Source organism: Halichoerus grypus, chromosome 9, assembly GCF_964656455.1.
Source record: "Halichoerus grypus chromosome 9, mHalGry1.hap1.1, whole genome shotgun sequence".
Lineage (NCBI taxonomy): Eukaryota > Metazoa > Chordata > Mammalia > Carnivora > Phocidae > Halichoerus > Halichoerus grypus.
This window is the reverse complement of record NC_135720.1, coordinates 137871462-137896676: the sequence shown is the minus strand read 5'-3', so window position 1 is coordinate 137896676 and position 25215 is coordinate 137871462. Positions and strand designations below refer to the sequence as shown.

Sequence of the window (25215 nt, the reverse complement as noted above, 5' to 3'; positions counted from 1 at the left end):
CTTGGTACAACGGCAGGCATACCAGGCGTGCCCCCCAGGGTCACGTGATCGCTCTGAGCCTTTCCAGCGGTTTGAATTCTCTCACCCCCACCCCACGGATGCCTTAGTGGCTCCTCCTCTTGCTGACCCAGCTCTCTCTTCTTTCCCACACATTCCTTCCTCACGGGCTTGTCCCACCTCTCTACAAATGGCACTGGAAACTTCCCTTTTTTCTTTACTTGTTTACAAAAGCCTTCAATGTTTTAGAAATTAAAAAAAATATATAGAAGGGTGCACACACAGAAATAAAATGCCACTTACAGATAACTACTGTTAACACTGTGGTGTATAATGTATGTATAAATAAATGTATAATAATTACTATTTTTATAAAATTGCTATCATGTATATATGTTATCTCATAACACTTTTCAATTTTTTTTGAAAAGATTTTATTTATTTGACAGACACAGCGAGAGAGGGAACACAAGCAGGGGGAGTGGGAGAGGGAGAAGCAGGCTTCCTGCCAAGCAGGGAGCCCGATGTGGGACTCGATCCAGGACCCTGGGACCATAACCTGAGCCGAAGGCAGACGCTGAACGACTGAGCCACCCAGGCGCCCCAACACTTTTTCAATTTTTGACATATCAATGAACATTTCCCCCATCATTCAATATTCTTTTTCAACATGATTTTCAGTGACTGCGTGGCATTATATCACATGAATGCAGCATACTTAACTCATCACCTAGTATTGGATATTTAGGTTGTTTATAATATTTTATTATTATAAACAGTTCTGCGATGAACATCCTCACAGATTTATATTCACTGAGATTCGTGATATTCCTCTGCCCCTTTGGAAGGCTCAAATACCATCCAGTTGCCCTCCTTACAGATTTTATGTATGAGGTACTAATGCACGGGAAATGGATATCTTGAACATAATGAATAATCGCCACTTGCAAAGTGACTTATAAGTGAATCAACTAATCCATTCACCAAATGTGCATTAGCCTTCTAAATGTTCTCAGTCCTGGGGATGCAGCAAATAGATACCATCCTTGGTCTCAGACAGCTTTCATCATATCAGGACAGAAAATGAAGGAAGGAATAACAGTAAACTATAAAAAGTACAAAAGTGGGAGGTCATGAAAATGGAGAAGAAGGGCTGGATTGGGAAGGTGAGCGGCGGAGGAACTCAGAGTCTTGGGATGGATGGGGTGTCCTGGGTGGGGTCAGGCTTCTCAGCAGCTCCTCAAACCAAGTTCCTCACCCTTCCTGCTGCCACATCTATCCCCTTCATCTCCCTATGCTTTCTGTTTTTATTTCTAGCGTGAGTGGAGGTGAAACAAAATATTTTATTTCCAAAGTCCTCCCACAAGTATAAAAGAAATCGCTACTAAATATAACAGCTTCTTAACTCCTGCATCCCCTCCCCCCCACATACACACTGATTAAAAACAGGGTCATTCTGGAGAAAAAGTAGACCACAAAAGGCAATTACTTGGGGGAAAGTGTTTTTCTAGATTACGTAGATCTGAATTATCGTTTTTTTTTTAGAACTAAGTTTCTAGATATATTGTAATCAATACGGCAAACAATGCTCATGAACATAAGCGGCGACCCAAACTGGTCAGCAGCAAATAGCCTAAAGGTTTTAAAAGGAAGCAGGCAGAGCACACAGTAATTATATTCTCAAAATAACTTCATGATCCCTGCATTTTAATATTTTACACGCATAGCATTTAGCAACCACTGAAGCTAACAACTTCTACGAAGCACACTGCTTTTCCATTTCATGTAGATAAGAGCCAAACAATTAAAACTTTAAAGACGACGTCTAATGAGTCCTGGGTACACCACTGCTTTATAAACAGAGCACAACTTTTTCTCTCAAAGAGCAAATGTATTAGGACTGGAAAATATATCAAGACTCTGAGAACATTCTGGTCTTTTTAAATACACGATCATATTGGTACAAAGATAATAAATCACTCACCATTTGATCTGTTTGAGGTATAAGACACTTTGCACAGTTAAAGGAGAACTGTAGGGGTTAGAGAGAGGGGATATTGAATCATACATGATTCCTTAGAATGGCTTTATATGTGGTAACTTCTTTGTAACTAACTTTAAGCACACACATAGAAAGCAAACCCAAGTCTTCCACCACATGCACGTCTGCACGAGTGTGGGTGATACACAGGGCATTGATACGGCGCTTACCATGGAAGGCATTTCTCTGATCTCTTCACATGTATTAGTTCCATCATTAAGAGAACCCAGTGGAAAAATGTCTTTTTATTATTTCTCTTTTATGGATAAGGAAACTTAGACGCAGAAAAATTAAGTATCTTTTCCAAGAGTATTTAGCTAGTAAAAGGCAGAGCTGGGAATTAAACCCAGACATGAATATGCATGAAACTCTGATGGCATCTGGGGTCCCACTGCCCCTTTAAGATCTAGGCTCCAACCTCCTGCACTTTGTCTTATGCAAAAAAGCTCAGTGACCTTCCCCAAATGACTTCAAACATCAAGGGGAAGGGGACTTGTATTCTCAAGGTCATATCTAGCTCCCAATTTCTGGTCCTCTGACTTAGTTTTGTGGGTAAGTGCACACAGGAGAAAAAATGCCCTCAAACAGAATATTAGTTCTTCCCCCACTATTTCTCCCTCTTTTATCACTTTCTCTCATTTACATTTTGAGAGAAAGAGTCCCTGTAGTTTTCTACTGAAGAGCAGTTAGCTCTCACTTCCTTCTAACTCACAGCCTCAGGTTCTCACTGTGTCCATTAAACTGTTTATCAAGACGGTTTCCTAAACGAGGCGGCTTCCTTGCCTAAGAGGAATTCTGCTGGCAGCTGAGAGAATGAATGATACCCCTCCCCCCATATGTGCACACAAGGATGGAGGTGAGACATCCTATATTCTAGTTGGCAGAAAATACTGCTATTGATGATTATGCAGCTACCATAATAGAGCAAATCTGGCATATGTTCACTGACTTATCAGAATAGAGACAGGCAATCCAAGTTCAAATGACATCAGGTTAATTCATTAAAGTCTTAAATAAATCCATATGGGAGCAATTATTTTTCTTTGTATTTGAGACTCCATGGTTAGAAATGACAATGCTTGACGATAAAAAGAAATCACATACCTCCACCCTGCCAATGAGGTTGTCAATATACTTAACAAATGTTAAAAAGTCATGTCAAAACACTATTAGAAAAAACGGGTTAGCAATATAATTGGGGGCATATACAAATTACTAAATCATATGTATTCAATTCATATGAAAATGAATTTTCAAAACATCACCTACTTCTGAACCTACCTCTCAATTACTCACATGGCTTTATATACTAGAGGGGATTCAAAAGAGTAGGAGCATGGAGTTAAAAATAAATTTCAGAAAATGAAACGATGTTTCACAAATTGCTGGTATCCTAAGACTCAAACAAAAATACTTCTTGAGCACCGGTGCAAGGCCACCTGGATTGAGATGTGACTGACACCCCCGGAGCTGAGCAGCACCCAGCCCGAGCGGCTGCACCAGATGCCGTGTTTAGGGCACCGTGTTGGGCAATGACCACGAAAGATAAAAAGTAATTCAACTTCTGAGAGACAGTCTTTGCCTTCAAAATGGCTTCACAGTAAGTGAAGAAAAATTGCATTAAGCGTTATATATATAAAACCTACTTCGTAATTTTGAGCAGGAAACGAGTACAAGTTCAAAACGAGACGTACTGCAGGTAGAGGCTCGAGGAACAGTGCACCCGAGGGGCTCCCCGAGAGCAAGGCCTGCCATTAGTAGGCACCGTGTCCCTTGAATTTACTCAGGCAGTGCTTGCGGGATGAACAGCTGTGGACGTGGTCACTGGTTGAGGACGCACTTGTGAGCTGTTTAAGAGGACGGACTCTATCTTATTCAACCATGTACCCTGCTGACCTGGCTCAATGCCTGGTACCTACCGAGTGCTCCATTCCTATTTAGCAATTTAATGGGAATTAGAGAAGGCAGCAGTTTAAACTGGAGGCTATGACTATGCTCATCTGGAAGCCAAAAGGAAGGAGTCCCCAAAAAAGGGAGACAAGAGCTTTGTCAAGGAAGACAGGAACCTTTTACGAGAAAGGAAGGGAAGAAAAAGATCATGCATGAAGCACTTCACGTGTATGCAAGGGGGAAGGAAAGGACTTCAAAAAGAAAAGGTCACAGATGTCTTCATCTTCTCCCTTAACAAAAATGGCCATCCCCATCTGGAAGTGCATGGGTAACTGCCAGCAGACCGTTACCATTACTCCATCAGGTGTAGTGAGCGGGATGGAGTGAGCGGGATGCAGCCTTGAAAAAGGCCAAGGCTGAAAAGAATCCTCGGGTGTGTCTGGGGTGGGGGTGGCATGCTGGGGAGGGCTAGAAAGCTTTAAGGAAAAAAAAAAAGATATGAACCATATTTCCCAAACCAATGCTTTAATTGTTCAGTCGTTTTATCAAGAACTGTGCTAGGCACCGTGGGGAGTTGGGAGAAATGTTAAGATACGGCTCTTGTCCCTGAAAAGTTAAATAACAACCCAGGGAGATTTCATGGTAGAATGTGAACAGACGCCAAACCAAGTGGGGCAGATAAGGGCCAAACGTCCCACGACAAGAACCATATTCACGGCGTGTTATTTCTTCCTACACTCCATTCTCATCATTCTCCCCGCTACTGTTTTTTAGTGTTTCTTTCATGGCTTATAGTCAATAAAGTCATTTTCTGGCCTTCATAGTGGAAAAGTTATTTTTGCTAAGTATTGGGAGTTCTTCTCTTGTTTGTGAAGAAACCATTTCTCTACGAGGTTCACCGAACAAAACAGGTCACGGAGCTTTGGCTGAGCACCGGGTCATTTCTTAGGTGGACGGGATGGGTTATTTTAAGAACTACTCTGCAAATACAGGCCGGCTTCCCGGAGCTATGCGACCTACAACAACGGTTCCGGCTGTCCATCCCCGCCGAGGCTGGGTCTGAGGGGGTTAAACTACAAGTCAAATGATTGTTGCTTCTCTCGTGATTCAACACAGCTTTTCTGTAATTCTCCAGAGCTAGGCGGCTGACAGCATGGATTTTTATTGAAGAAATGCTATGACATTTGTTCTAAATGTCACATTTCTCCCCCACAAACTAAAAATAGCATGTCACCCTACCCCTAATAAAATTGTTGGCTTGGAAATGACATTGATAAGCAAAATGAAGCATATAACCTTTTCTCCCCTTTTCTATAAATGTTTTATTTATTCCTGAGTAACATTTGGTATCTTTTGTGGGCTGAGATCAAAGAGACAGATCAGTAAATTTTACTGCTGAAGTAGTCTTTACAGTACGGGATTGTCATTTTGAAAGCATGTTCCAGGCAAGCTCTGCTGTCATTCGAGTAGAAATCTAGTGACTGACAGAAAATATCTGTAGAAATAATGTGTGCTCTCATAGTAATGTGACATTTTATGAGCAGTTTGACTGTTTTCATTACTCTGATTTCAGTCTGGTGAAGAGTAAGTTAAAAAGCCGGCAGTGGGATGTGGAAAGCCTGTCAGGAAGGAGCAGATAGGACAACCTTGAAATTGGGCTGCTGTATTTAATAAGACTTTGTGGCAATTATCGGAAAGTGCTTTAAATATTAAGTGGACTTGAATGCTTAATCTGATCAATTCCAAGGTCACTGGTTTTACTGATAAGAGTGCCGGGCTAACTGACCGGAGCAGCCAAGTTTCAAGCAAACTTTGCGGAGGCTTTGGCCATACTTACCTTCACGACCCTGACTAGGTTTTGTTCCCAAGGTGAAGACTTAGTTATAATATAGCAGAACGTTCAGGACAGTGAACTTTGTACGTGAACTGTTCTCTCTGGTGGTGGAATTGTGTAAAAAAGACCGTGCTGCCAAAAGCACGGTCCTGAACCGGAGGCCAGGAGAGCAAGCTTGTCCCAGGTGCTCTCTCAGGAATCACCGGCACTTAAGCACGGCAAGTAAGGGAACACCTTGCTAAAAACACCGCACACCCATTTTTTTCTTGCTCCTGAAAGTGTGTGCTGTTTGGTAAATGTGCGGTAAATGCGGAAATTCTTTAGATCCTTGCTACTCACTTGAACTGGGGTGTTCAGGGCCCATGTCTGTTTGCTATTTTCGAGACACACAGTTTGGAATTCCCAAATGACTTCAGGATTGGTGGATGGGATGGGCCCATTTATTTATTTTTAAAGATTTTATTTATTTGGCAGAGAGAGAGGCAAGAGAGAGCACAAGCAGGGTTGAGGGACAGAGGCAGAGGGAGAAGCAGACTCCCCGATCAGCAGGGAGCCCAACTCGGGACTCAATCCCGGGCCTCCAGGATCATGACCTGAGCCAAAGGCAGACGCTTAACCGACTGAGCCCCCCAGGTGCCCCGGGATGGACCCATTTGAAGAGTGAATTTAGCCAACTTCCCAGTGTTTATTTACATCTTCACATGGCTTCTTTACTCTCTGTGTTCACAGTCATCTTCAGAAAGGCTGGAAGGTGCCACTCTAAATGTTCAGTTCCTTTGATTAGCATAAGTTAGGGCTACCACTATAAGCCGTAAGGCTGTGTGGGAATTTGAGGTTTTACAAAGGCTTTAGGGCCAGCAAACGTCAAAAGACCACTAGATACAACTTATTGCAAGCAGACAAGTGGAGTCCTATTTCCATTGTCTACCAAAGCGATTTTCTTATAGAAGTTCCCCTTTTAGAAAATGTTTTCTATTTCTACGTTTTCTATTTTGCTGCAACTCCTCGTCCCCCACATGCTTACTTATGCCTCAATTCTTTGAGGGAGGCTTACTCTTTTATCTCAAGATTAATCTGTCTTAATCATTTGTATCTCTAAGCACCCAGCACATAGCAGAGGCAGCATATATACTGATATTCCCTTCATGATACTAAAGCCAACGTGTCTCATGTTCCAGATGTCGAAGCTCATCCTAGGATCCTGGGACTTAACTAAAAATTCAGTCTTCACCTCATATAGTTTTTAATTTTTTTAGTCATGAATAATTTCTTTTTTCTTTCTGAAAAGTAGGTGTATGTTTTTTTTGGTTAATAGTTCGCAGCTAGCATTGTGTCCTCCTGCTCACCCCCCGCCCCATTTTATTATCTACTCCTATGGACTTTTTATCAGGATACCACAACTCTTTTGAAATTACAATCAGATGCTTTAAAAATGCTGATCATTCTCTCAAATTTTGAAAACATAATCAGTATGCTTTTAAAAAGCCTACAGCAGTATGCTTTTAAAAAGCCTACAGTGTTTTAAAAAGCCTACTAGCAAAAAAAAAGGAAAGCATATCCCGAAAACCTGTATTTTTTTTTTTTTAAAGGATAAACCAATTTATTTGGAACTAAAAGCTATTTCCATGATCTGTGCTCTGTTGAAGACCTACAAAACATTAAAAAATAAATGTATGAGTTTTATAAAATAATTATATATTCTTCTGTATATATTCTATTGTATATGAAGGAGGCTACTTAGATTTTTGACTAGCTGATGGCTGTGCTTTCTATTAGATCTTTTTTTTTTTTTTAAAGGATGAATTAAGACTATTTTCCCAAGTAATTGTAGCTACAAGATGGGGCAGGGAAGTTCCCAGCTGTGGAAGTCCAACATTTCCCTTCATGGCCCCTCAGTGAAGGCAGAGTCTCCCTTTGGTTCATTCACAAACACTCCCGTCTTCGTGTCTGCCTTCCCAACCCCCTCCAAAACAAAACATTTATTAACCGAAGCTTCCAACTGTGACAGAAATTACAGTCATATTAATGGTACAGATGGAGTAAAAAATGCAATCTAAAAACATGATTAAAAAACTCAGGAGCTAGGTAACCCAGGTTCATCTCGGATATGGCTGACCAGACTTCTATGAGGAAGGAAATACACGTTTTTGGTTAATTAATTTGCTTTTATCCATCCCTGTAATTAGAACATGTTTTCCCCTACTTAATCCTAAAACAGTCATTAGATTTAATAAACCTTTCTCGATTGCCACAAATGAGAAAATGAATTAGTTTAAAAGTAAGTATTAAGCTGGTATTAGCAGTATGATTGTAACATTATGTGAGTAAAAATGTTTTTGTTTAATTATTCAAGATTAAATAATATTTTATAGCTTGTTGCAAGAGTATACAGGGTTTTTTTTTCCTTCTTCCTTCTGTTGTTCATAAGGTTGTAAAAACATTAATGTTGCCTCCACAGATTACATTCCACCAAATGGAAGTGATTATTAATCATTCTTTCCAAAAATCAACCCATAATTAGCTTCTTCTCAAATCAAAGTAGAGACAGAATCCAACATGACCAAAGGAAGAGAGGGTGGTCTCAGCTGCGCTAACTGAAAAGCTTGGTGTAATGTAACTTTCAAGGCTCCTGTGAATGGACAGTGGAAACAGAGCTGTAAGTCAGGCTTTGTTATTCTTACTATTCTAACATCTAAGCCCTTGTGTGCTGGCCTGCTCTCTCAGGGACCCCAGAATGGCCTCTTAACCCCACAGGTCCTCAGCACACTCTATTTGCCAATCTGGTAAGAGAGTTAGTTATACGTGTGGTGGTGCTTCTTTTCACACGATGAAAGGGTAAAATCATTTTAAACAAGTGAAAGACAATATACTATAAAGTTGAGGACCCAAGCTTTCTAGACTTTCATCTTGTTGAACATTCTCTGAATTAAATGAAGTTAGTCTTTCTTCTATGTCAAGAAGCATCCCAATGTTTATAGCAGCATTATCTACAATAGCCAAACTACGGAAACAGCCCAAATGTCCATCGACAGATGAATGGATAAAGAAGAGGTATATATATATACAATGGAATATTACTCAGCCATAAAAAAGAATGACATCTTGCCATTTGCAACGATGTGGATGGAGCTAGAGAGTTATGCTAAGAGAATCCTTGTCGGTCAGAGAAATACCACAGGATTTCACTCATATGTGCAATTTAAGTAACAAAATAGATGAACATACGGGGTAAAAAGATAGAGGCACACCATAAAACAGACTCTTAACTATAGAGAACAAACTGAGGGTTATTGGAGGGGAAGTGAGTGTGGAGATGGGTTAAATGAGCGATGGGTATTCAGGAGGGCACTTGTGATGAGCACTGGGTTTTGTATTTAAATGACAAATCAGTAGGTTATGCACCTGAAACTAATACTGCACTGTTTACTAACTAACTGGAATTTAAATAAAAACTTGGGGGAAAAAAAAAAAAACCCGGAAAATTGTAAGTCAAACCACTGTAAGTTGGGGACTGTCTATAGATTTTTATTCCACATTTTGGTCAATAGTAGCATGCATATATAGTCAACTGTCATGTGGTTAATTAAAGAGTATGAACATAAGTATTGAATAACTACTAAGGTGAAGAAAAAAAGAAGCATCTCAGTAAAACATCTTCATGTATTGAAAATAACCCAAGTTGGTCCTCACCTGGATCGTGTGATACACTCATAGCAAGAAACTATTTGTTGGACAGCAGGTTGTGGGCACTGACATTTCCCCCAGTCAACTCCCTGCCTGTGCCTGCTGAAAGGGCCTTGGGTCATGGCATCCACAGCTCTTACTGCTTATGGGCCATGGGCGACTTCAGGCTCCCACAACTGTAGATGGGGACCAGGATTATCAGATGGGAAAGTGCAGGAGACAGGAGGTTTATTTTGATCACTGGACCACAGCAGAGACTTGAAGGAACCCTGGACAGGAAGGTAAGTTTGAGAATACATCAGAGGGACCAGTCTCTCCCAGGAATAACAGTAGAGGCTCCAGAAGATCCCACATATTCTCATTCCAAAACTCATAAGGCTAAGAGTGAAGGCAACGGGCTCCAGGTGGGTCTTGCCACATTTATTTTGAGCTTAACCTTCTTTGGAATTTGTAGGACAGATTAGAAAGGTTAGAGTCAGAGATCAAAAATGTTTTTTCCTCTGGGCTAAGGGATATAAACTGCAACATTTTGGGGAATTTTAATGGAAGAATGGTGCTCCATGGAGCTGTCAATCGATCGTGGCAGCCCCCTTATTATTCTAATTTCAGAGTAGGTAAAAACCCAAGACCCAGAAGGTGCATGTTGGAGCTCTGGCAAATGCCTGGTCCCTGACTCCCAAAGGGATATTTGATGATAAATTTTCTCTTACTAGGCAACCATATTACACACCGTCCACTCCCATTAAGTAAAAAGGAGCAACTCTGGATACAAAGAGTTTAGAAGTGCAGAATCTCCAAGCCACTTTTCATATGCATTTATTTTAATAAGAAATGTTACATTCTAGGGGTGCCTGGGTGGCTCAGTCGTTAAGCGTCTGCCTTCGGCTCAGGTCATGATCCCAGGGTCCTGGGATCGAGCCCCGCATCGGGCTCCCTGCTCTGTGGGGAGCCTGCTTCTCCCTCTCCCACTCCCCCTGCTTGTGTTCCCTCTCTCGCTGTGTCTCTCTCTGTCAAATAAATAAATAAATAAATAAATAAATAAATAATAAAAGAAATGTTACATTCTCGTCCTCCATAACTTTTAGAAAATATCACTGTGTTGCCTCGAGCTATAGGATCAGCCACAAATCAGCCACGTGATTTTAGAGAGACACTTAGTTTCTCTGAGCCAGGACAGCCTCAGAGCAAAATGAAGTGGTTAGATAAGATGAGCTCCATGATTCCTTCTAATACTAAAATTACTTGATTTCATTCTATTCCCTAATACCACAGATTGCCAAGTCTGATTTACTATTCTTTTGTGAGATTAACTTTGAACGCTCCCTAAAAAGAAGCTAGGAATTAAGTTAAGAATAAACTGCTCCTCTATAAAGGAGATGGAATAAAAGAGATGTGTGTCAAGATGGATGCTTGACCTAGGGGTTAATAGAGAATTCCAGTTTTCTGGGATGTTGCTAACACAGTTTCACGGGAGGAAAAATATATATATCCTTTCTTTTTTTTTTTTTAAAGATTTTTTTATTTATTCATTTATTTGAGAGAGTGAGAGAGAGAGAGAGCACATGAGAGGGGGGAAGGTCAGAGGGAGAAGCAGACTCCCTGCCGAGCAGGGAGCCCGATGCGGGACTCGATCCCGGGACTCCAGGATCATGACCTGAGCCGAAGGCAGTCGCTTAACCAACTGAGCCACCCAGGCGCCCCTATATATATCCTTTCTAATAATAACTTTCCAAAGCTTTTGGAATCTTCTTTACCCTTTCTTTTTAAGCAGGTACTACAGAGCAGATATTTATTCTCAATGTGAAAAGATCAGCTCAGTAAATGAAGACATTTACATTATTACTTTAAAATTTTTATAGACTTTCTGCTCTTCATCATTAAGAACAAACATGAAAATCTGCACACTTTGGACACTGTTCGGGGAAGGAAAATGTGCCTGCCTGGAAACCGAGGCTGTGAATCCTGTGCATGCAAATGAGCTCCCCGCCTCCGGGCTCTGCAGACCTCACAGAAGCCTGTGGAGGACATTAAATCCTTAAGGCTCCAGGTAACCGAAGGGGACATGACCACCTAGCACTCAAGCCCAGCAACACAACGAATTTTGGACCACTGATGAAATTGAAGCCACTTTCTGTAAATCTCTGGTTTCAATCAAATAAGAATACTTAAAACAGGAAATCTTTGAAAATAGGTGAAGCCATGGCTTTCTCCTTGTCTCCCTCCTCACCCCAGCCCCAGCCTGCATGGTCTCGCTTCCTTCATGTTTAAGAACAGGTGCATCGGTCTGAACTGCGCCTTTGCAGAATCCGTTCCGAGTGTGTGACATGGGGCTCCTGGCTCACAGCACAGAACCTGCCACATGGTAGTTGTTTTAGAAATAATTGTTAATGGAATACATGGGACTTGTATTCACGCTAGTGAAGGAAAAATACCGAACACTTGCTTGAGGAAGCTCTGTGTCATTTGACCTCCCCAACCATGGGACTGATGGGACAACTTGCAATTTTATGCCCATTTTCACCCATCAGAAAACTGAGGATCATGGAAATTGTTCAAGAGAATATGGTGTGGTGTTGAGAAGATTCTTAGGTAAAGTGCTTTGTGTGAAACACTATACAAATCAAAGTAGTTGATAGGATTGGGGCACATCTCCATGCATGAAGGCAAAATTTAAAACTTCATATTTATTTTAGTTTCTTTCCAAATATGATGTGCCTACTAAAATTTTGGTGTTTTTTTTTTTTCACCTTCAAACTCCCTCTTCTGTTAGCTATAAATAAGGAAATGCTCTCCGCTTTATCCAGGAGTAGCAGGCGGTTCAGCCATAGTGAGGTATGCTGTTCTATGACCTGAGCTATTCCAGACAGGCTGTCACTGGGTATCCAACCCAGAGCAGTAAGCTACACAATTACCCTCCTGCCTGGGGTCCCTGGAGACACAGGTCTGGAGAATTATGGCATTAAGAAACAGTGTTTGGTACAATCAATAGTCTTTCGGGTTGACTTAATGTGGAAAGAAAACAGTATTCAACAATTAGGCTGCCCACAAGCATTCTCTGTAAGAGTGCACAGTTGATCATTTTTATGGTTTAATAAAAATGTATTTGCTTTTGTTTATGACAAACACATCAGGAAACTGAAACATCTCACACAGAATGGCAGTTGGCTGGCAAGACGACACCAGCTAAAAAATAAAAGCCCAGTATATTAAAAAAACAAAATATCAATTTCTAATTTAAATAACATCAAGCCAACTTTGCTTAAAAACAAACAAAAAAACTTTTGTTTGAGGCTGTCATCTTCATTTTTGCCCAGCAAGGAAATGAACAGAAGAGCTTTTGTGATGGAAAATATTAAAGGTTTATATGGTTCTACCTTGCATTCATGGGACACATTTATCACGACAGACACACTCACTTTGATGATGCAACACTTAGGTAGAAAGAAAAAAAAACCAGCCTACAAAATAGAGGTAAGCTGAGGGAAAAACAAACTTTTAGAAATTTATCACTGTGCGTGTTTTTTAACTTTCCAAATCATGGTAGACTGACCTATATATACTATTGGTTGCTTTTATTTTTTATCTTCTAGCAAACTTGTGTTTTCGGCTTCAAGAAATAAAATATGACTAAATAAAATATGAACTTACAGATTGGTTTCACCATCTGAGAATGAGGAATAGGCCGAATCAGCAAATTAACTACCTTTTTACATTTTGAGCCTGATGGAATGATTATCTGGCTACATGCAGCATAGATCATGCATTCTTCTCTGTAACAAGGCAAATTAGATATTTATGCTTCTATTCCAAACGAAGCAGACATGCTGTCTGGCAGGAACCGTTTCTCCACTAGTGAGAACTCTAGCCAGGAAAGCTTATGAGTTTGAGCACTGGGCACCTCAAGCCCGCTGTGCATCAACAGTCTTTACGAGGGTCATTCTCTTTCTTATTTCACGGTCAGTAAGGGCACTACTGCCATTACTGTGTCTAACTTCTTGTAATAATTCTGTGAAAAAAACCATTTCCTTGCTCGAATTTGCACACAAACTAGTTCATGTTTATGCCTTAAGACGGCTCTACTCCGAAGCCTACTTCCCTTTCCTCCTCAAGCGGTCCGGTTGTATTCCTGCCTCAGCTTCCGGTTCCAATTCTCAACTGAACTGCTCATCTCTGAGTCTTGGTCCTACCTGGCACGATGCTCCTCACATCCTGGGCATGTCAGCGACGGCCTCCCAGGACCCGCTCAGCTGCTGCCGGGGAAGCTCCAGAGCCCACGAAGCCGGGCGGCCTCACTCAGTTCTTGAGCCAATCTCGGCCAGGGTGGTTGGTACCTCGGTGGCGGCCACGGGCCCCCCGGGAGGCAGGTGCTGGAATTAGCCACGGCACCACACACCCTGCTGCTAGAGGTGAACACCGGCCACCCCAAATTCCGTGGGGCTCCTCCGTCAGGCCACTCCTGACGGGCAGGCTTGAGCCACACAGGGAGACTTCATTTTTGGTTTTCTGCTTGGTACTGCAGCTCTGGTCAGGTGCTTCCGTCTTAGCCAGAACTCCAGACAGGCAGAGGGGACCCTAGTCCTCACCACTTGCCCTTCTCTGAAGTCAGCCGTTCCCTTCCCAGGAGCCGAAGGAAGAAGGGAGAGAATTGGCAGTAAGTTTCTGCTTCTTCGGCACCCAATACGGAGCCCGGTGAGAAACTCATCACTCTACTGGACCACCGATGCTCAGGCGGCCTGTGGTGAAGACCAGCTTTGGAGAAGAATGTTGGGAGTGCCTGGGTGGCTCCGCTGCTTACGCATCTGACTCTTGATTAAGGCTCCGGTCGCGATCTCAGGGCCCTGGGATCGAGCCCCTTGTTGCGCTCCATGCTCAGCGGGGAGTCTGCTTGAGATTCTCTCCCTCTGTCCCTCCCCCTCCTGTGTGCCTTCTCAAATCAATCAATCAATCAATAAATAAATCTTAAAAAAAAAAAAGAAGAAAAGAATGTTCCCTCCTTTTGTTCTTCTTTTCCTTTCTGAAAAATATTTCAGGTGCCTCAGGAACTGATTTATGCCTAAAATACAATAAAAATTAGTGACTAGAGGGGCTCCTGGGTGGCTCAGTCGTTAAGCATCTGCCTTCGGCTCAGGTCATGGTCCCAGCGTCCTGGGATCGAGCCCCACATCGGGCTGCCTGCTCCGCGGGAAGCCCGCTTCTCCCTCTCCCACTCCCCCTGCTTGTGTTCCCTGTCTCGCTGTGTCTCCCTCTGTCAAATAAATAAAATCTTAAAAAAAAAAAAAAAAAAATTAGTGACTAGAAAAGTAAAGTTAAAAAGCCTTTTTATTGTTAAGATTCAAGAGACCTAAAATTATTCTATAAAATCTCTAGATCTTACTCCAACTTCTGCACTTGCCTTATTTGAGACTGGCCAGGTCTGAGGACCATGTTCCCAACAGCCCTGGACAGGGCTCACCTGTTGTCATGTCCCACTCATGGTCTTAGAGCTACTGAGGGTATCCAGTCTTTTTTTTTTTTTTTAAGATTTTATTTATTTGACAGAGAGAAACACACTTAAGAGAGGGAACACAAGCAGGGGGAGTGGGAGAGGGAGAAGCAGGCTTCCTGCGCAGCAGGGAGCCCAACATGGGGCTCTATCCCAGGACGCTGGGATCATGACCGGAGCCGAAGGCAGACGCTTAACGACTGAGCCACCCAGGCGCCCCTGAGGGTATCCAGTCTGAGCCAGACCCACAGTAGGGAGAATCTGCTATCCCTTCTTCTTACCTCTTCCCTACCTTTGCACAAGGCTTCCTCCCCATCCACAATGCCAGTGTTGCCAATATCCTAGCATGCCCCATGTCAGGACTATTTCAAGTTATGAAAAGTGCATGGTTAATATCTGCTGAATGAACTAATCCTTGTCTGAAAATGTCACTGATTGATTGATTCACTCAAAACATTATTCATTCAGTGGTCAGTATGTGTCAGGCACGGTAAGTTCCTAGGACACCCAACTTGTTCTTGAGCAGGTTCCAGCCCAGGAAAGGCAGAAAGTAAACAGACAACCATAGTTCACTGGTTTAAATGTCATGGCGTGCTTCGAAAGCATCTAAGAGTGCCTCTTATCCCAGTCTGGGTTTGTAACCAGCAAAAGCTTCCTGGAGGAGATGGTGCCTGAGCTGAGTCCTGAGGGATCAGAAGACATTCACTGGAAGAGAAAGTAGGACAAAAGCAGAGGAAACAAAATCTGCAAAGATAAAGAAGTAGACAGAGCTTGGCATGATCAAGAAGTAGCTCAGTAAAGCTTAAATGTAGAACACAAGGAGGGAGTGGGACTATGAGGTCTGAATAGTAGGAAGGACAAAAGCTATAAGGAATCCAGTGTTTCTCAGTGAGGCGTATTGGTACTGTGAGCACAACAGTTTTTTGCTGTGAAGGGCTGTGATGTGCCACGTTCAAGATTTTTAGCGTCCCTGGTCCCTGGGCACAGAATGCCAGGGCACTGTGCTGGTGACATCAGCCCCAGTTGAGAACCTTGGGTAGACGGATGGTTTGGTCAAAAACTGGACAAGTCTCTTAGGAAGATGCAGTGGTACCAATTTGCCTGAATTAAAGTGTTATCCTCAAGGTATGTCCAAGGAAAACTGCATCAGTCACGCCCAAGGGATTTCCAGAGAAAATCACAATGAACTCCTCTAGTGTTTGTATCTGGCATCTACACGAGTAATTTGCAAGGAACTTTACCATAAATTCAATTCCACTCAGCAAGTACTTCTTTAAAACCTATGAAATGTCAACTACTAGCGAGTTTCCTTTCAGGGAATTTGAAAATATAAGACGGCATCTCTACCCCTGAGAAATTTACAGTCTAGTTGCCAAGACATAATTATGTAAACACACACGGCAGTATGTAATCCAGTGTTTGACAGCGTATTATCCATATGTTTCATGGGAACATTTAGCCAGTGAGTGGATTCCTCTTTATTCCTGCTTCTTGATCTTTCATATCTGGCCCACATCCTCTATCAGAAGAGTACAATACAGAAAGACACAGAAAACTGGCAGAGAGCTGAGACTCCTGACAATTAGTGAGTCTTCCCAGTGTTCCCCTTATTACGGATTCTGGAGAAAAATACTATTCTAACTTATCTGGGAGAAACAAAAATATTCTTGTCTGTAACAGATATCCTAGTAATTGAGGAGATTTTCATTCGCTTTCATGTGTTTTCCATAAGTGAAGATTTTAAGGAAAGGCACAATAACACTGATCTTGCATCGAAGGTAGAAATTATTTTCCTCTACTTTTCCCAGCCGTATTATGTCTTTCTTAGGAGATGCTGACGGCCAGAAATACCCACATCTAGTAGCTGTGCTGTACGTACCATCCAATGCCCTTCCTTGATGACACTGCATTTGACCGGACTACCCGGTCACAAAGTGTAATGGGCTTCTGCCCGAAGGGAATGGTTTCCAGTGATTTGTGGATCTCTTTGCTGGGGTCACAAGTCATCAAAAGTAACCTCTTAGAGGGGAAAAAGCCAATTCAAAGTTATAATTTTCAGGGACACTTATAACTGACAAGTTCCAGAAAGTCTGTTAGAAAACAGGAAAGTTCATTAATACGTGAGAATCAACAATTAGTAGTTAATGCTTGGGCTTAAATCCTTTTCTCTTATGTTAACATGAAAAGAGCCAGGGAGATTCTCATATTGACCCTTTTCAATAATTTATATCTCGTAATGGAAGTGTTTATCACATTCTTTCCTGAAAGCAGTCTTGACCGTGGATGACTGGAGACAGCAAGAGGTTGTGGCGGTCACAGGCAATGAAAAGGTCACGCAAGGGTAAAGGAGACGCCAATGGCTGGAAGAGGCAAACTTTATCTCACAATTTTCTCCAGGGGTGGATCTGACTTCGAATTGATGTTTAAGAATGGGCTTGCCTGGGCTAATCCATGATGTGTGTATGTTTTCATTATAATGTATTTTTCTCAACTGCCATGGAATGATGTGAGAAATAAAACATGAAAATATTTAATAATTCAGTATTTCCAAGTGTCTAGACTACTGAGCATATTAAATAGTAATTGTTTAGAAGGAAGGGAAAGGAAATGGGTAAGAGATTTTACGAGTACTTACTTACAATGAATCAGTTGTTCTCAGAGATTTATTTCTCACAAAAAGTAGACAGAATTTTCCCTGTTTTACAGATGACAAACGTGAGGGTCAGACAGATTAGGAAATGTGCCCACAGTTTTACAGCTGGTAGGTGAGAGAATGCCCATTCCAGGCTAGGCTCACTTGAACTGACAGACACCATGCTGCCTAGATGATTTAGCAAATGTGGATTATAGAAATGTTAGAAATAAAACTATGTCCATGACAGAATGGGTGTTTAAAAAGCTTGGGTTGTGGCTGTCTGTGGCTGAAATGACAAAACAATGGTTTCCCCCGAACTCACACATATGCGCACACCCTGATAATGTTGGTTGCTATGGCTGAGCTCCTGAATTTATTTGGAGGAACTGTTTTCTTTTGCATGACAAGATGTAGATGGCTAAAAACTTATTTACCCAGATCTTTTAGGGTTGAAGGCTACAAGCATCATTTGAAACAAAAATATGACTCCGGTAATACACATGAGGGTGAACCGCTATGTTACTGTTCAAGGGAGGGAGGGGAAAATAAAACACCCAGAACAAAACGGAAATGAGACAGAAAGAAGGAGGAAACGCGGAGGACCAGGCACGTGTATGTGTTACCTAGAGAACGGTTCTAGAGATGTTTATAAACAATACAAGGGGAATAGAAGTTGAATAGCTGTTTCCGCTCCTGGGAAGAATATGGACACCCATGGCTATAAGTCCCTGGATTCTGACAAGCATCTCCCCATCTTGTCCAACATTTAGTTACATTAGCCATTTAAGAGACTCTCCTTTCATGAGCCTCTGTCTCTGCCATCTGAAAATAATGCGCTTAAATAGCAATCATGCTGTCATTTCACCCCACAAATAGGTTCTCTTCATGAAGAATTCTAATGAAATTACTGCTTTAGAAAAGAAAACCAATTCACATTTTTATATATGCTTCATTAAAAAAACCCCACTTCATAAAAATAAAGACTCTTTCAAAAGATAAGTATCTCATATACTTAGAATATCTCATCTATTTATCATTTCAAGGCTTTTTCATGCTTTAACTAACATTTGAAAACTGTAACAGGCTGTGGAAAAGAAAGTTAAGAAGGGTGGATCTGCCTTTGGCAGTGAAGGTCAAGTGCAGCTGGTAAACGACTGAAATAACTCGTAACCGGTAGTACACAGGTTGATCAACCATTACTAAAAATAAATAGTTTTTTTTTTTTTATAGCAAGAACACTATCTTCAACTTGAAACAAAATCACTGCAGCATCCTAGGTTAACTATGACACTAGAAATTCTAAAAAGCAAATGTTCCCTCCCCATTATAAATGTGATGAGTCTTGGTGACCTTTTGTTCGCATTAATGCTGACAAACTCTGCATAATGCATGACCGTCCCACCCTCCAGCCCCTTCCAGTAGCTTCCTGCTTTTATTCCAATCACTGTATTCAATGGTTGTGAAGACGGGACAGGACACATTAATATGGAGGGGTGGGGTGGTGAGGAGATGGCGACGGTAGCTATCAGTCTGGACTGTCAATAACCTTGGAGGCTTCCGGGAAAAGTGGAGGGCAAATAATTTATTATAGTATAGGAGAGATAGCTAGGAAGTAGTTCCTCAGAATTATCTTTATGATTTGAAATCGAATCAAAAGAAATAATATACAAGAGCACGGTGTTATTAAGGAAAAAGCTCTGGACGGTTATACGGACAGGTATGTGCTCAGTTTTTGGGCTATAATTTAAGACAGATGTGAAACCCAAAAAGGTAAGTTGGGACCATTACGTCCTCGGAGAATTGGTAGACACACCTCTGCATATAGGTCTTAGGGGAAAACACACGCGCATTTTTAGGTCTTAGGGGAATGAGGAATAAATGTATCTGAATCAAATAATTAATTAGTCTCAGTCCCCACAACTGTTTTCAGATGTGAAGATAGTACTGAGTTCCTTGTGCTTTCAAAGTTTTAAACTTTTACAATGGGGTTTCTTTAGAAGATACTTACGCCTTGCTGTTAACACTATCAGTAATACTACAGTAATTAATAACAGTGGTATTCGTGGTATTGTACAGGACGGTTCAAAGTAAAACTCGCTGTTCGCCTCTGTTCTCCTCAACACGCTGGGTGTTGATAGACGGGACCACGGGAGACCTTTCTCTTCGTGTTCTCCGTGTCCTGTCTGCAGTGGCTGAACAAACAAATGAACACTCGTTGTCAAATTTCATACAATGACGAGTGAGTCCCATTGACAATGCTGACTTCAGGGCACGACCTACACTGTTTCCAGACATAGAAATCTGCTCTGGGACACTAGGTACAGCGTATAGAGGATACCTGATTTCACCCAAAGTCAAAGGGTACACAAAAGAGAGCCCAGAATGGAAGTCATTTTCCCCAGATCTGGAGAACCATACATATGTCCAGGTGTCCTTCCCGCAAGCCGGGAACATTAACAAATGCTTCAGATTCAACGATAACGTATCTATTCATGATAATGCAAAAACACAACAGCGTAGATTCATTAAAATGTTACACATTTAAAAACGACTTGTGTCTTGCTATCTCTGTATTTGAAAGAGGTGTATTTGTCATTCTGGGGATTCGCTGCGCTTTGCATGGAAGTCTAATGACCACAACGTGTGGAAGAGGGGAGCTAACTGTCCATCTGTCCCTGCGCCCCCACCCCCACCCCGTGGCCCCCGTTCTCCGACGAGGAAGCGATGCACTGGCCTTTGAGAGCTGTCATTTTCGCACTGCCTCCCCGAACTAATAAAATGTTTTGGTTTAAAAGTCCGCGCTCCCCCCGCGCCCCCATTTCAGTCCCATCCAAGCTTCAGAATGAATGTCCTTAATTTTAAGGAAACACTGTCCAACAGTTTCTATGTGCCCGAAGAAGGAAATTAAGTTATGCTGTATTTCTCTAGCATATGGTCCTTTTACAGGGGAAAAAAGAGTGTTCAGCTTCTGCTATAAACTCTGGAGGGAACTCCTACAAGAAGAGAACCTTAAGCACCAGGAAACACATAGATTCACCATCACACCGCCTCTCGGATTTACTGTGACAGGAGGAAGATGGATCCCGGCGCAAACTCTCATGAACAGAACAGAGGAGATGCAGGGAAGTTCAGTGAACAAAAATGACAGTACCTATATTTTCATAGCATTTCACAGTTTATAACGCATGCAGCGAACTCATTTGACCCTCGTGAGCACTAAAGGTGGACAGAAGCAGGGATGATCTCCATTTTTTAGATGAGAAATCAGGTCTGAGGTTCTTCAAGATATTCCTTCTTTTAGATAAAAAGTTCACTAAGACTATGGTATCTTAGAAGGAGGGCTAATCTGGAGACAGGCCAGCCAGCCTGAACCCACTTCCAACATCATTCAACTAGTCGAGTGACAGAGCCGAGGCCCGACCCCTGCCTTCTCACAGCAAAAGCGGGGCTTTTTACAAATTCCTAGAACTACATTAGTGTTCTCATGGTCATCGGCCTGTTTATTATGGATTTTCTGTTCTCCAGTTTGTCAATGCAGTGTTCTCAGCAGTGAATGTATTAAAAAAAAAAAAATTAATAGGATGAATTAAGCAATAATGGGCTCTAAAGTACTGGATGAAACAGCTAAAAATACCTTTAAAATAAGAAATGGATGAACTGAATGTTTAATTTTACTGATTATACTCCTAAAGTGACTTTTTTTCCGTTTTATATAGGCTATCTTAATATCTTCAACATGTTAAAATGTCAGTTTGTACCCGTGTTTCATTTTATAGAGCGTCCATGGGTACTGCTCATCGTGCTCATGTGACTAATTAAGCCTCACTGAAATTACGTGTCACACAGAAGCTGCAGCTTACTTATTTCTCAGCAAAAACTATGATCATCTGCCTTGTTTCCCATGCATTATTCCATGATTGATTACTGTTACAGTGTGGTTCGTATTTTGCATTCTGCAACACACGAGCATTAATCTTCACTCATTCTTCAATAGTATAATTCATTAAAATACATACTTTGAATCCGGGGCACACACAAGAAGATGTAACCACAGAGGAATATAGTACTGTTACAACAAAACATAATTAATAAAACACAGAATGTGTTTTATGAAGTTATGGTTTTAATTTGCTACCTTAAGAAATATGCTCTAGCAATTTTGCACAAGGTAACTTCCCACGAGAATTTAAATCCCCTTACCCTCCCTCCACTAGGTACTGAAAGGATTATGATTAATGCACACTAAATCTCTCTTAACTGGAAAAGGTCCTAGCAAATTTCTGAAACCAAATTTAAGCTACTGATAAGTATGATGGTCCTAAATCTGGAGCAAACTTTGTTTGACTTGTGAATTCCTATCCTGCCTCTCCTGGTGTCTCTCTCTCTCTTTCTCTCTCTTTTCTGGATGTTATTACACAGCAGGGGACAGAATGTGTCAAAAGTGGGCCCAGCCGGGAGCAGCACAAAAGAGCAGGGCCACGTACACCCCCAGTGACCTCAGCAAACAGATGACCTACATTGGATGCAAGCAGTTCACATGAGAAAAAGGGAATCTGTGTTGCAGCTTGCATTTAACCTGTATTTTAAGAGGCAATCAGATACATAAACTAAATATGGGTAAGATAAGTATTACAGACATACATCACTCTAAATTCATTTAAAACATCAGCAAGATTATATATGTTCACGTAGATACACACATGCTCTTCTTTCTCTTAATTCCTCAATCTTCATCAACAAATGTACTAGTGGGAGGTTAGTACAAGTAAAAACAGCATTAATGGGTCGCATATTAATATTTATGTTTTACTATATAAAGACCTTGCATACATTATGACTCTGTTTTGCAAGCTGAATGAATAACTAATATTACATTATGTATGGGTACATATTAAACAGACATGTCTACACTTTCTTAGTTCAGGATATGATTAATGCAGCCTATCAGAAGCCAGATGGTGCAGAACCAGAACCATCAATCAAAATGAAAAGACCACTGCGTGCTATCCACAATGAGGTTCTCACAAATGGAGATCCTGTTCACAGACCCTAACTGGTAATAGGCAGAAAACGCCAAGAACATAGCTGCAGTGTCCCACTGGGATAAAGAAGCCATGGCTCAGGCTTGGCTAGATAAACAGTCTGGCACAGGAACATTCCTTGCTGGAGCCCTGAGCAGCAGAGCTGAGAAAGCCCGGGCAAACCAAACAGCCGGTCCTTAAAATTAAAAAAAAAAAAAAAAAAATTAGCTTTTAAATTATTTGAATAATGTTTGAACTGATGACAGTAACCGTCAAACAGGACCCACTCCCCGTATGATTTAGGATGGGACACGCCACAGAGTGACAACCCAGATACCAATGTCTGCCCAACACGTGAGTTGGCATCTTGCTGCCCTTGTACGTGCTTTATTACAAATAACCCCAAATGCTTTAGTGTTACTTTGCAGCCTTTCTCTGCGGAATCTGTGGGAAACAAGGTTCAACTCTGTTATGTTTAATGCTAATGACTGTTCTGGGGGAAGGTGTAGGGAGAAAGGTGGCCGAAAGAAGACGCTTCCTGTTCCTTTAATAGCTTTACATAAAAAAAACTATAGGAACACAAAGTGCTTTGTCTTTGTAAAGGGATCCTGTGTGCTTAGAAAATGTTAAATAATCCCCATGCGCTGTGGGGCCTGAAAAGGAAAATCAAAACAAATATATGGGTTCCAGTTCCTACTAGTCACTGAAATACCAATTGGAATTCTGATTTTGTGGAGTTTTGGGAGGGAGACAGATAAGCAGGCAAGGAGAAAATGCCAAGGAACACAAACTTCTTCCAGAAGAGTTATGTAGCAAAATGAGATAAATAATACATTAAAACCCACAAATATAAAAGGCTAATAGGAGTGAAGATATTTGGAAAATCTAAAGATGTTTCTGCTTTACCATAAAAATTATATCACGGCCTGCATAACTTGACATGTGAGATAATTTGGAAAGAGAACAGCCTGCTTTTACCTTTGTAGCAATAATGTAAACAGGAGTGACTATGCATATTAATATAAATAAGACCGTAAGTGGAATGGTTAAGCTTGAGATTTTAAAAATTTGGCTATTTTTTTTTTCTATTTTCATTGTTTTATTATAGGACTGACACCCTAACTTACGTGAAATTTTGTTACTATCTTTTCCCTAAAAATATGAGCATTTTCCACGCTGTAATAAATTCTGTATAAATAATATTTACTGGTTGGATATTACTCCACGGCACATACACACTATGATTGACTCATATAGCTAGTCTCCTCAATGGTGGATGTTTAAGTTTTTGCTCTCTCTCTCCTATTATTTAATAAGGCAGTGGACATTACTGTGAAAGGTGGCATTTTGGCCTTTAAGATTATTTCCTTAGAACAGATGTTCAGAAGCTGAATTGCTGAGCTAAGCAATATGAACTCTGAGGCTCTTTCTTAAATTTATATTCCCATCCAGTACTTGGTAGTCTAAATTTAAAAATCCTTAATAATCTTATAGGTGAAAATAACACTTCGTTGCGAATTAAAATTTGTACTATTTTAATTACCAGCTAAGTTAAGAATTTTTCTGTGGTTAACAACTACTTTCCTTTTTAAAGTCTTACTGATGTCTTAGAAAACGTATCATTTTTATCTACTCATGAAAAGAATCACAACGTACTCCTCCTTGGAATACTGAATTTGTTTAATTACTTGAAAGTAATGAACTGTACTCCTTTAACGTATTTAAAAGTATTTTTCCTTAATTCAGACCTTGCATACATAATGTATGACTCTGATCTGCAAGCTGAATGAATAACTAACATTACGTTCATTTATGGGCACACATTAGGTAGACAGGTCTGGGCCTTCTTAGTTCAGGATGTGATTAATGGGAGTTTCAGGTCTCTCTCAACGCTCGTTCAAATCAGTGAAAGTTTAACATAAATAACTAAATGCTCTGAATGGATCGATAGCATTTTAGAGTAACCACTGAGTTTTTATGTTTGTTTGTTTGTTTGTTTCCAGCGTTGGGAATGCTAAAATGACAGCTATCTTTTGAGTGACTCCCTCTCATGAAATTTGTGTCTGGGCTACTTCTCCTAAAACCTGAACATCGGGTGGCCAGAATCAAGTTCTTGACTTGCTCATGTTGACTTCCTGAAAGACATATAATAATACAGACCTCGCCAAAGTAATGAAGATGCACGGTATGAAAGAAAAGCAGTTGTGCTCAAAACACGGAAGAACATACCACTAAATGGTTCAAGAAGAGAGTCAAAATTAAACTGATACAGAAACTATGTTTCTTTCTAGAACTAGATGTAACTGAATAAACACCCTAAAGGCATTACCTGTCATGAAGAACTGGTAGCTCCAAAATTCAGGGACTGACTGATTTTTTTTTTTTTAAAGATTTTATTTTTAACTCATCTCCACACCCAACATGGCGCTTGAACTCACAGCCCTGAGATCCAGAGTCCCATGCTCTACCGACCGAGCCAGTCGGGCGTCCCAGTGATATATTTAAAACAGAGAATACATTTAAAATTATTACAGCCAACCAGATTTTGAAAAAATCCAGAGTCATCCAAATTTCCTTTGGCCCAGTCACAGCCTTTTTAAAAGGAAGGAATATTTACTCCTTTTATTCTTC

At 41.0% G+C, this 25215-nt stretch overlaps 1 protein-coding gene across 6 annotated transcripts in view; it reads right to left on the bottom strand.

Annotated features, from left to right (window-relative positions):
• The window catches only part of CDKAL1 (CDKAL1 threonylcarbamoyladenosine tRNA methylthiotransferase), a 642750-nt gene that overhangs the window by 71076 nt on the left and 546459 nt on the right, over positions 1 to 25215 (bottom strand). Inside the window, exon 14 of one of the 6 annotated variants that reach the window (XM_036123560.2) lies at positions 22285 to 22780. The exons of the other annotated variants lie outside the window; for them this stretch is intronic. Within the exon in view, the coding sequence (XP_035979453.1) occupies positions 22613 to 22780 (168 nt within the window). The 3' untranslated portion in view covers positions 22285 to 22612. Of the gene's footprint in view, positions 1 to 22284; positions 22781 to 25215 lie in introns of those variants that run through there. 6 annotated transcript variants of the gene reach the window in all.